The sequence below is a fragment of the Tiliqua scincoides genome, chromosome 5 (assembly GCF_035046505.1).
Source record: "Tiliqua scincoides isolate rTilSci1 chromosome 5, rTilSci1.hap2, whole genome shotgun sequence".
Taxonomy (NCBI): Eukaryota; Metazoa; Chordata; class Lepidosauria; order Squamata; family Scincidae; genus Tiliqua; species Tiliqua scincoides.
The window spans coordinates 32105521-32118909 of record NC_089825.1 but is presented as its reverse complement, the minus strand read 5'-3'; the positions used below and the strand labels follow the sequence as shown (position 1 = coordinate 32118909).

At 40.3% G+C, this 13389-nt stretch overlaps 1 protein-coding gene and 1 pseudogene across 4 annotated transcripts in view; both read left to right on the top strand.

Annotated features, from left to right (window-relative positions):
* The window catches only part of DGKB (diacylglycerol kinase beta), a 271357-nt gene that overhangs the window by 133328 nt on the left and 124640 nt on the right, over positions 1-13389 (top strand). For all 4 annotated transcript variants that reach the window (XM_066627151.1, XM_066627149.1, XM_066627150.1 and 1 more), the window contains one exon: positions 3167-3231. In XM_066627151.1, coding sequence (XP_066483248.1) covers positions 3167-3231 — 65 coding nt within the window. The remainder of the gene's footprint in view (positions 1-3166; positions 3232-13389) is intronic.
* Positions 5797-5915, top strand: LOC136654745 (5S ribosomal RNA; annotated as a pseudogene).

The window sequence follows — 13389 nt, the reverse complement described above, 5'->3', positions numbered from 1 at the left end:
TCCGTGGTAGGAAAGTCAGAGGAGTGGCAAGAGCTGCAATTTCCCGCTGATTTTCCCTTCTGTGGAATTCCTTAGGATGTTACTCTACCTACGCCAGCTCTGTTGTTGGCACAGGATTTTTCTGGTGGGGATATGTCTTTTGGCTGAAGAGGGGTTAGGATGCTGTGTCTGTTGACTCCTCCTCATCTCTCTGACCTCCCTCCTATATTAGGCACTGTTCTTTCCTCTGTTTTGGCCCTTTTGCCAGTAGAGTTGTGCTGGTGTTGAAGGGATGTCTGAGCTCTGTCAGTGTGATATTTTTCTGACACTGCACCATGGTCCACCTGCTGACAAATGCACTGCAGGCTTCTACTGTGGTAGGGTTCTCATTCTGTCATCCTTTGTGGGAATACACTGGTGTATCTTGAGGATGTGATTGGGCATTTAATAACAGTTACAGAAATGTGGAAGACGGTCATTCTGCACAGGCTATCGGTCTGCTTAAGGAAGCATCAGAGAGGAGTAAAAGTAAAATATATCCTGCCTTATTTTCATATCAGATATGTTTCTTAAGAAATAGAAAATGGAAAGCAAAGTTATTTCTTTGATTTGCATTCTGAAGTTAGTTTGTGAATGACCATAAGCCAGATTTGATGTGCTAAACAGGACGTGGGGTAGACAATAGATTATTAGTGGCACCATGCGGAAGATATTTAATGGTGTTCTCAAAGCTTTATACAGTAAATCAGGTCATTAACAGCTTACAGTATTAAACTGAGCTCAATGGGAGATGTCTGAAATATAGACATTGGCAGTGAAGTTGCTATGCTTTTTATACAGCAAAGTTTTTCTCTCCCTCTTGCTGACTGAATTTTGAGTGTGTCTTCCCTAAAACTGAAGCATTGGTTGAAATCCAGCATTGATGTGAATCCAGTCATCTAAGACTCTCAAAAAATTGGCCAGAAAGAGAAGGACCACCCTTGCAATGGCTAAAAAACTGGCTACTGGGCATAAGTCAAGTAACCTGTCAAAGCCTTGCATTGTCTTAGGCCAATGCTGAGAACCTGGTGCCTCCCACACCCATAGCTTCTGGGAGATCTAAGGACTAGGACCCATTGATGACATCTGTTCAGAACAGCAGTAAGGAATCAGTGATGAGAGGTCTATGAAGAACATCTGCTTCTCTATAATAATAATAGTTATTAATAGTTATTACTGTTAATAATAATAATAATAATAATAATAGCCATTTGCTACCATCACTTTCCAGAAGAAAAGCCAAATCATTGTTTGAACACCCTAAACCAGTGGTTCTCAAACTTGTATGTTGGGTTTGCACCGTTTGCATAGTCTTTGTGGGGCCGGGGGAATGGTGGTGATGTGATACCCCAGATCACACTACCCTAAACAGCACTTGAATTCCAGATTCCAGATTATTATTCCAGATTGTCTATTGTGAAGACAATATATCATTGATGCACACACTTGATTTTATTATCATGACATGCGGTAAGAACAATTGTGGCTGAAAATCATTGTGCAGATATTTGAATAAATGCATGAAAGCTGCAATTCCATACACACCAGGAGTAGGTTCCCTTTGAGCCAAACTTCTGAGCAAGCATACATGGGATTGGGCTATAAGTAGTTTAATGGCCCAATCCTACACTGGCTCCCACCGGTGGAACAGGCACACACATAGTTGCAAGTGTGCCATAGAGCACATTGCGACCATGTGGGGGCATCCGCCAGCAGGCCTTTACTGGCATAGGGAGGGAGCCCTAGGGGTGGTTCAGGCCCAGGAGTAGGGTGGGATAGCAGCAGAGGCTAATGCATCATCCTAATCTCCCTCCTGTGCCTGCAAGCCCTACATGGGTCTCCTTGGTTCTGCACATGCTATTGAGCTGGCACTGATCCAATTAGACCCATAGGGACTGCTGGGGCCTGAAGTGGTGTAAGAGAACTGATGTTCCCTAACCTAAGGAGACCTTTGGCAGCATCCCTGGCATACAGTGGCAGCAGTTTCAGCACTGCTGTCCCGCCAATGGGCAGCTTGGTTAGGATTGGACTGCAAGATAAATACAAGTTTCCCATATCTTTTCTATGTAATTGGCTGCTCATTTTAGGACTGTTGAATTAGCAATATCATTAGAGGGCAAATTACTCATACATATTTTTGTGTACATGAACAAGATCGTACACACATTGAACGTAATGTGTGAATAATTGTAGATGCAAGGACATCAACAATCACATGAACCCTGTACATTGAATGTGGCATATGAGAGTATTAACAAACAAGGTCTTGTTCCTCATGGATAATAACCTAACATCGGGTAGAGGGAGTGTCTGGAGTTGCCCCTCACCAGACCTAAAGGTGTGACAAGATTCTTTATATAATTTTTTAATTGGCTCACTAAGGCAATTTTATATCTATTAGGGAGATATTCATTAGTGCTGGTTGCAGGGGATAGGTTGGTCGGTAAATCAGTTTGATCAAATAGTTTGAAGGATGCTTTTGTTCTGCCTCTTGGTTTGAAACAAGAGCAATCTGAGTATATAGAAAGAACTGTAGGACATCCTTCCTATAAAAAAAAATCAATAAAAGTGAATTCCACATGCAATGCCATTGTTGGATTTTTTTTTTAAGCTAGAACTAACCAGCACATTGCTTAGCAGATAATAAAAATTGGAGCAGCTCTATTGGGTAAATACTGCAGAAATTACTGGGTTTATCCAGGTTTTAGTTGTGTTCTTCACTCGCCATGAAAGCTGAATGGCCAGAGAGTAAGGAATAAAACGGACCCCTTAAGCCTGTACTTTGCAAGTTCATACCAGTTTTTCTAATGTTAAATAATAATCAAATTTGACTTCCATCAATCAGGAACATAGAGGGAATCTTTAACCATACCACTCACCCTGGCCCCAGTTCAGATTGCCCCCTATCCCTTCTCTTTGATGCGCCAAAAAATTAAAGCTCCTTCTATTCTACCATAATCCTGCTTTGGTTTGTTTTTAACCTTTTGTTAAAACTAAAAATCATATACTTAAAATAAACATGTAGTTTGACCCTAATGGTCTAATTTTCTCTGGTATGTCTATATAACAATAGATAGCAGTTTTGCAACAGTATTTATATTTTGCATTTCGTCCATACTGATGCATTTATTTCTTTAATTTATTTCAGGATGCTTCCATCGCTCACAGGTTTCACATCATGCGAGAAAAGCATCCAGAGAAGTTCAACAGTAGGTAAGAACACGCACACGCATGAATGTACACACAAGACACTTTGTATGGTACAGTTGCATTATTTTTACACTCCAAAGGTGTAGGTGCTGTAGCAAGGTAGGTTATGAATTTCTCATGAATATGGAATTGTATCACTAGCTATAGCATTACTGCACTGTATATAAAGGTGTGTTTTGACCATTACTCTTGTCACCTTCCATTTCAGTTCTGCCCCTCACTATCCTGGAAGAAATCCTTGCTTGTTTCACAACTGATAAATATTTTGCTTCTTTTCTGTGTTTTTGTCCTAGAAAAATGGGCTGTGGGTTTTGTTTTGTTTTTTTAAACATTTTGTAGTCATAAATGCTAATTTTTTAAAATACTTGCATTCATATATTGCTTGGTAAAATGAATCCAGTTTGCCAGGAAAAAAAAGGAGAAGGGTGATATTTGTGGTGGGATTATGAAGTAGCTAAGCCCTGGGTTCATGAAGTTGCTGCGTTTAACTTCTTCTAAAAGAAATTAGCAAGTCAATTAATATGTGATCTAAAGCAATGAGTGCAGGAATCAAAAGGCACACAATTCCTGTAAAAGGAAAGACACCAATAGTGAAGCATGAGAAGGTATAGCATGAGACTTCTGCCTATAAAAGCAATTTTGAGATGTGTACAAAATTTTTATGCAGAAATAAAACAAAACTTCTGACACATAACAAGGACTGATAGATCCATATGCTTTGTGAATGACTTCCCTTCCTTGCGCTGATGTGAGTAGCAGCTTGTATTAAAAAAAAACCTGCCAATCTGAATGTATTGTAATGGTTCTCTTTCTCTCCCCCCCCCCCACCTGTACTGCAAATCAGTTATTATCTGGTATCACAACTGAAGTAGGTACTATTCTAAATAATGAACTGTTCTGGCATATAAAATGCTTGACTCTTAAGACCAGCATGATAGAGATGATGATGCACTGTGTGGTATTTGAAGATCCCTGAGTTGACACTTTGCCATTAGGCATTGCAGAACACTTATTAGACAGCTGCAGCTGTGAATCCTTATGTTTTGCTTCCACTCGCATACTTGTGTGCTGACAGGAGCCTCTTTCATGCTCATCATAAGTTAAGAGCAACTGAATGCTGTTTTACAAATATAGTCTCCTTATCATTAGGAAACCTGGAAAAGGAAGTCTAAAATTTGCAAAATGAAACTTTGCATATGGTCCATGTGTTTCTCTTTTGGGTTTCATATCATGTGCAGTTCCAAAGATTATATGGAGCACAAATGTGTTAGCGAATAAACCTACAAACTCTTTCTCATTTGGCTTGTTGGAAAGTGGGAATGTGAAAATTTTATAATAGAAAAAAAACCCAGTTATTTATCTCCAGCACTAGGATGAATGGGACTAGTACTAATAAAGTTATTTTGATTTATTTAGGATTCCAAGCATTTATAGTTGCATATATCAATGTGTTAAATTAGAAAACATATTGGCAACTTCTGATGTATTGTTGGATCCTCAATACAGTGTATTATAAATGCTTTCCTGAAAGTAGGAGCAGAGCTGCTGTCTTAAATGATACAGTGATAAGCCAGCTCCTGAAAAATATAATTTAGATTATGCCAGTGAATGTTCATTCAAGGGCAAGGAGTTGGGGCATGCAGTGTTGACTCATCTCCAGATTGGGAGGATACGAACTAGACATGGAGAGGGCAACCCTGCTAATTCTCTTGGAGGTCTCAGTGACTTCCAGTGCCGTTACTTGTCAGGTCATCATCAGAGGGGGCCCTAACTGTGTTGCCACCAGAGGAGGTGAGGGGGGTGGCAGCAAGAAAGAGGGCCTTCTCAGTGGTGGCTCCCTATCTGTGGACTTCTCTCCCCCTGGAATTGAGAACAGCTCCCTCTTTAGAGTCTATTCGGCGGGGGCTTAAGACCTTTTTAATCAGGGAAGCCTTCTTATGCTGACACTGGGGGGCACGGTGCTTTTTTATGAATATATTTTAATAGAGATCCAAGTTTTATTGCGTTTATGTCCTTTGTTGGGATAGATAGGAAGGATATAAATTCTATAAATAAAGCTGCCTTATATAAACAGATCCCTGATTTTGAAAGGTGGGGTGGGTGTTGTGATAATTTTGAATGGGGTGGGTGTTGTGATGATTGTTTTGTGTCTAAAGCAGTGGCTCTCACACATTTAGCTCCAGGACCCACTTTTTCGAATGAGAATCTGTCGGGGCCCACCAGAAGTGATGTCATGACTGGAAGTGACATCATTAAGCAGGGAAATTTTCAACAATTCTAGACTGCAATCCTACCCACACTTACCCAGGAGTAAGTCCCATTTACTGTCATTGTTAAAAGAATATACATAGTAGCTTGTTAAAAGCACAGGTCTGTAACATTTCCCCAAATACAGTCACATACCATGGTAGCATCAAGTCTAATATATTAAAAATAAAATGTTGAAATGAATGGGGACCCACCTGTCCCACCTAGTGGGTCCTGATCCACAGTTTGAGAAACACTGGTCTAAAGTGTAGATGAGGCTGAAATTGTGAGGCTTCAATATTGGTGGTATTATAACATGTTGCTCCCATTGGTGTTACCCTGCACATGCCCAATCTCGTTTGATCTTGGAAGTTAAGCAGGGTCAGGCCTGGTTAGTACTTGGATGGGAGACCGCCTGGGAATACCGGGTGCTGTAGGCTTATACCATAGTCTTTCGAGACTGAAGGTTGCCAACCATGATAACATGTTCCCTGTGGTGAAGAACTGCCCATGTTATGAATCCTATTATAATGGTGCATATCTCAAAAAATTGCCGTAACAAGAATGCGGTCCTAGCTTATGCAACCAAGGGCATTTTTAAGTACTTCCAAAGACAAATGGCAAGAGCTATTGAACACTTAGCAAAGCCAGAATTTCTAGGCTCTAATGGCGAAGCTGGTTTATTAGGGTCCTGCTGCATATTTTCAGTAGTTGGCAATTATAATTTATAAAAAGCTCAGCTAATCATATGGTTTCAGCTCAGATTTCATGTCACGATAAATCATATGCCATTAATAACATCTGCTAGCCAGCTCACCTTGAAATTCATCTATATTTTAAAGGATCTGATGTTTCTAACATTATCTTAAGGAAATTAATTGCAAAAATATATAGTTCTAGCCCTTATATCCTTTGCTATATGAATACTGAAAGAAATTGAAAAAGCACCAAGGGGTAGAGGAACTTTCATTTTCAAAGGTCAGGTGGAATATTTGTCAAACGAATTTTTTGTGTTATTCAGTTCCAGTTCTTCACATTGCTATGCTTCCTGTTTATAATCTGGGAAATTTCTTATGTAAATGGACCAGTTACATTTTTAAGCAGATAAGAGGTTCTTTTCCATTAATGGAGTGCAATCCTGATCAAAGTGCAATGAGCAGAACATGGAAAGTCTCTGTTTTCCATAAGCACTTTGTTATAGAAGAGATCTATGGCAGCTATTTTGTTGGTGTAAATCTGTTAGGCCAACAGAGCATGCTGGACCTGGGGTGGGCCTCTGGATCTTGCAGACACTGCCACTGCATTAATACCTCCCCATCCAGCCATTTCCCACCCTGATCCATCCCCAGTCTTCTCCCAAGTAAGGTAAGCAGCCCTGCAATGGGGCTACTCACTTTACCGCCGACCAAAAGGTCGGCAGTAGAGTAAAGGCGCTCGTGTAGGGCACGCAGCTGGCCTCCCCCCTCCCCGGAACGCCTCCCCCACACCCCCATCCACGCCCCTGCCGCAGCCCGGTGGTCCAGGAGACTGCCAAGCCGCGGAACCTGGGCCACCACCCGGTGCTAACCCAGCACCAGCCGGCGCTGAGCTAGCACTGGTGGGAGCCCGGCGGTGGGCCCCGCAAACGTGCCATAAGTTTGTGACTGTGGTCCGCAGCACAGAGGTGTGCCGCCGACCACAGTATTGGGTTTTTAGTTTTAGTATGCTATTTAACCAACATTTTTTAATTGTCTGGAGTAGTACACCAAAGCCACTCTCATTTAGTTGCAGTGGACCATGACCTCATTTTGAAGCCTGTCTAAGAATTCCTAGCTTACAAGTTTTTTCTTTGTGAACTATCCCTCTGCTATTATTTTTAATACTGGAACTCCGGCTATCAACTGTTGTTAATTTTGTTGGTTTTGCTCTCAATCACTAAAAAACAGCTGAGGTATATATGCTCTGCTAACACCATCATCCATGTTTAGACTTGCAAGAAAATGCAGTCGTTGAAGATGGCCTACACATGCTTTTGTATCTGTCATCCAAACCCTTCTAATGCTTAAATAGATTATGGAATTTAAGTAGCCCAGACTGTGTACTGGAGGTGTCTCCAGAGTACTCATGGAAGACTGTACGAGTTTCTAAATTGTGGAATCTGCTGGCTCAGTTCACTGCAGAAGTGAACTCAAGACTATGATGCAAGTCAAGATTCACTTTCTTTGTTCACCTTAACTTTTAGAAGTTGCTAAAACAGAAGTTTGCTGAGTGAAACATCAGCTGTGATAGAAAATTAAATATATACCTTTAATCTATTCTTCCTTGAGGGGATGATGATAGTTCTTAATCTTTAGAACAGAACCAAATTATTGTGTCGGTGATTGCCTTTGAGTGTATCCTTGAAATAATAGATGTCAGTTTGACATGGCTTTGCTGTCAGCATAGGAGAATCTCAGTCTGCACCACAGGCTGACAAATCCAGACTCACTTCAACTTGCTGAGTTGAAAAATTGCCCAGCACACAGTCCACAAATGCAAACTGTTGATTCATAACAGATCCATATGCTATAGGCTAATGTCAATAAAATCTCATTTTCTTCAAATGTTGTCAGGCAGGCAACATACAGTATTTTCATTACTTCAATTGCTTTGAGTAGTTTGGTGGTTCTTCCACCCATCCCTGAAGTGGTGAAAGACCCATTTTATTTTACTAATTAAATCAGTAGTCTCAATAGCCACTATTTTTTAAATCCATTTGTTCCCAATTCATAGTTTTAAAAGTGGTATTTAAGAATATGCCATAAACTAATACTATATAACTAGCCATTTAGTTATTTGATTTTTCTCTGTAAACCGCTTTGTGAACTTTTAGTTGAAAAGCGGTATATAAATACTGTTAATAATAATAAATAATAAACTGAATTAGTTCTGGCAATTATGCAGAGATCTGTATGGACTCCTGATTCTGATCAACTTTGGCTGTATCTGCATCCATGGTTATGTAAGTGGCAAGGTAAATCATCCCAAGATAGAATTAAACTGTTCAAAGAAGGACTTGAGACAATCCCAAATTGATACTGTACTGACAATAAAAATAAATTCAATAATTCAAGTAATTCAAGAAAAGTTATTCTCGTTTGAGCTATAGCTCTTGTACATTGATTTCACCAGTGCTATGCAAGAGATAGCATAACCCAATTCCAGCCAACTTTCCAGCTCCAATGCAGCAGTGCCCAAGGGGCATGTGTTCACCTTTCGTTCCCTTACTCCAGGAATGCATTAGTGTTGGAAAGTTGATTAAGATTGGGCTGGAAGTATGTTGAAAGATATCACTATCATAGACCATGAGCATTAATGCAAAGAGGCATGATTTAGCACATTTGTGCAAAAGCCAAAGAGCACTTGTGTACCCTGGCATTAAATTTATTGCTGTCCATGGTGAAGCATCTACCTCTCCCTCCCTGTATGTGCACACGCATGAGAGAGAAGCGGAAAATGGAAATCTTTACCAGAAAAGTCTTTGCCAATTCAGTGTATTCCAAGAAGTGCGAGAACACTGAAAATGGGTTGGATGTACCAGTATCCAATGGTCACACATACTGAGTAACCATCATGTTGCTGTTGAACCCAGGAACTTCTTGCAAAACCAAACCACACAGTTCCTCCTGCTTTAACCAAGCCTCAAAATATAATCCAGTGAATTGAGATACACTGAAAAGAAGTGCTACATATCTTCAGTGCACTTACTGATCAGCCAGATCATCAGATGTAATCTGAGCAGGAACAACCATTCTTCACATGAGAAACATACTAGACCCTGGCAGCTGAGTGATGGAAGATAGAGAAGTAGCCTTCACTGCACAATTCTCGTTTATAGAACTGTCGTTGATCCATTGACATGTTTTACCTATGGGGCTGCATGTGAGTTTGGCAGCACTTTGTATCCAGTCTCCTTTGTGTACATTAACACTGTACACTCTTGATCTCTTTGCTTGGGACCCAGATGCTGGATTATTCATTAACAATGCAATCCTATGCATGTCGACTCAAAAGTAAGCAGCATTGAATTCAGTGGGACTGACAGCACCATCTATGCATATGTACTCTGTAGTAAGTCTCATTTAGTTCACTCAGATTTACTCCTGGGTAAAAGTATATATTGCAGCTTTACTCTCAGTTAAGTGTGCATTGAATTGTAGCCTGTGTCTTCCAGTGGCAAACATAAATCAAGTTAGATGCTTCACAAGCAGCAGACTTTCATTTGACATTTGGTACCGGCACAGAACAAGGTGTCAGTACAACCTGCAGATGGGGGGGGGGCAGAATTGGGGAAGGAGAGAGTCTTATGCACTTTGTAAGAGCATATGCATCAATTGCTGCACCAACAGAACCATTCTTTGTGGTTTATTATGGTACATTATGTGGCTATTAGTTTACTAGTAGCCAGGATGGTGTGTTGCTTTGGGAGCTGATCTTAGACCTGGAAGATCCAGGTTCAAATCACCACCCAGCCTTGAAGTTTCCTGGGTGACTTGGCCCAATCACCATCTCTCAGCCTCACCTACTTCACAGGATTTTTGTGAGGAGAAAAAGAGGGGAGGAACTATGTAAAGCACCCTGAGCTCCTTGGAGGAAGGGTGCTATAAAATATTCAAAATTTAAAAAACACTAACTTTAGCTCATTAACTACACAGGATGGACTAAAAATCTGAAAAACTGGGAATCTTACAGGTTTGTTTTCGTTTTGACTGACGTCTCTTACAAATAGATCCAAACTTTTAACATGTCAGTTTTTATTTTGTGTGAAAATTTAATATTCTCATTGATGGAGCTCTTCCGAGGGACAGAAATGTATTATCTAGCATGTTTGCTAACATCTAGAATATTAGATTATCTAACATTCTTGCACTTTACCTTTATCCAGATGTCTGAAGAGTTGTCGGCAGTTAATATGCATTCTTTTTTAGAAGAAAATCTGTGACACTCTGAAAAGCATTTTTCAGTTCCTGCTTATATGAAAATTCATTTGAATTGCTTATTTTGTTTCAGTACATGTATCACTTTTATGCAAATTAAAACTTTGTTTTGACTTGACAATCGTTTGCATTTTCAGAAGTAGCATCATTCAGTCATATTGTTTTTCATGCTTTTGCATTAGGGTGCTCGCATAACTAAACACATTTACATCTCATTGTTCAAAGTGGGAAGCTTCATTGAAGGGAATGGTGTTTGTGCCACAGAAAATTATCAAGATTGCAGACTTCCAGGGTAATCCACAATCTCCTCAAGCCATTGTATTAGCAACTGGTTCAGTTCACTCCTGCTATGGCACAAATAAACAGCTCAAATAATATTACTGAGGAGTAGAACAGAGCTGTAGAGCATTGCCCTACTTGTCTCTAGGTACACCTGCATTCTTTTTACTGAGGAGTTTTGCAAGTGCAACATTGTTAAAGGGGCTTAGATAGTTTAAAGTGAAATAGGGCCCAATCCTGTCCAACCTTCCAGCAGCCACAGTACAGCCCCAATGTAAGAGAATAAATGTTCCCTTACCTTGAGGAGGCCTCAATGACTGCCCCCCCCCCACTACAGGATGAAGCTTGTACCCCATTGGCATGGTTGCATCAGTGCTGGAAAGTCGGATAGGATTGGGTCCACAGTGGGCTATGTTCTGTCCTTCCGGGCTCTCCTCCTCTAAAAGCTGTGCCACCGTGCAGGGTTTTTTAAAGTATGCCTAAAGAAAGCTGAATCAAAGAAGTAAAGCAAAGGTATAAAACATCCCCTTGCATTAGCGCTGGTAGCAGCAGGTCTTACAGGAAAAGTTCAAGCAGATGTACTGCTTGAATTGGGGTAGATCAGCCTCCCTACAACTTTGTAAAAAAAGAAAACCTTTAAAATCATGCGCATTAGCATGCATGCCCACCACTAATGTTGCTTCCATCTCCTTCTCCTCTCCTGCTCAGCTACTTACAAAAGCAGCTGACTGAGTAAGGAGGGGAGGCAAGACATGGCAAAGTTCAGCAATTTAGAGCAGCGTTTATCAACCACTATGTCATGGCACGCTGGTGTGCCGTGAATGGGCTGCAGTTGTGCTGCAAGAGTTTGGGGGAGAGTCATTTGTTAATAGGCCCAATGGGGATGGGACCCCCCCCCCAACAGCATGGTGGGCCTTGACAATTTTAGTACCTTGTTAGTGTGCCAAGTTGACAATCACTGATCTAGAGCTTCCTTCCTTTCTCTTACTTTCAGGTTACTGAGAATCCCACAATCCTGAAAGAAATATAGATAACGGACTGAGAGCAAGTGGAAAGTTGGCTTAAAAGTAATTCCTCGCTTCCTCAGAATACGTCTCATATTTGAGAAACAAGTTCTGCTAGAAACTTCAGATATCAATTTTATTAATGAGATCAGAATATTATCCAGATATAATATCCTGGCTTTGCTTTAAAGGGACATTACTTCCGATATGACTTTATGTGAAACATTTTCAACTAGCCAGTGATCAGCAAACAAACCTTCAAAGGTTTCAGTTTTGTCCAAACCATTAAATACACCATGGTTAGTTACCAAGTTACATTACCTGTTTGATTCAAACTATACACTGTGTATCAAACTGCTTTCTGTCCTTTGTTTTTATATGATAAAGAAGGTTGAGATCACCTAATTTTTTTTTAATATAGCTTGCGGTAGAAGACTGTTCTTCTGTGGCTGCAATCCTAACCTCACTTTCCTGAGAGTAAGTCCCATTGAACACAATAGGACTTACTTCTGAGTAGACCTGCTTAGGATTGTGCCCTAAATTACGTTTGACAAATCTGTAATCCGATTTTTCTAGCATAATTTAGTTTGCCTGGCACCCTCAGATAGAGATGATGTAGTACATTGTCTATTGCTCATGCATATGTCTTGGTAAAATTATACTTTCTGAAGCTAGCAGTTCGCTGTTGACCTTCTCAATGTGAGGAACAATATATCTGGCCATTATCCTTCTGGGTTGGGTCCCACATATGTTAGGAATTAATGCAGTTAGTCCAGTGGAGACAGTGCCCCGTCCTCACATGCATATCCACAAATAGATGGTCAAAGTTACAAGGTGAGGGAACGTCTTTTCTTGAATCTATAGTATCTTTTCTGCACAGATGCAGCTGTCATAGGCATAGACCGTCCTGGCTTCAGTTTGTGTGGGGCACACAACTCAGTGCAATTGCTTTCTAGGTTTTTTCCACCCCATCTTTCATGTTGTCTGTATATGAACCTAAACACTTTGAGTTCCAAGTAGAAGCGTGCACTACATCAGCAACACTGTGTGTTATGGACTGGCAGAAGTTAGGATTGGGCCATAAGCCTCTGAATTGTCCTCTGTGGGAAGTCAGATGTTCATTTAGATGGATCTTTGGTCTGACAGCGCAACACCTTTTATGCTCTTATATTCTGAATCATTTCCAATGACCCACCTTTTTCTCATCTCTTTGGTTATGTTAGGTGTCCAGTGATAGTCTTTTTTCTTATTTTACTTGTGTCTTTGTATAAGTAATACCAACTCACAAATATTACAGCTCATCTGCTTGTTTATACCTGAGTATCACAGGTGATTTAACAACTACTCATCAAAGAGCAAATACTACTTTTCCTATCTGAAGGAGTATCTTAAATGTTATAGGAGATTTCAGTCAATAACTTTAATGAGTGTAATTTTCAGTCCTGTGCTCACAAATTGCCTGTACATATTATGCTGGACTTTAAATTGCATTGTTGTGGGGTAGCAGCCACTCCCCAAACTTGTTGGGCTGAATATGTTGTGTGAATTATTGTGTTCAGTTGCTTGTTCAGAAATATGTCATTAATGTTTTTTATAGTAGAAATTAAAAATTGATTCAGTTGTATACATTGCATGATTAAGCCCATGGGCAGCTCAATCCTATCTTGCGCTGGAAC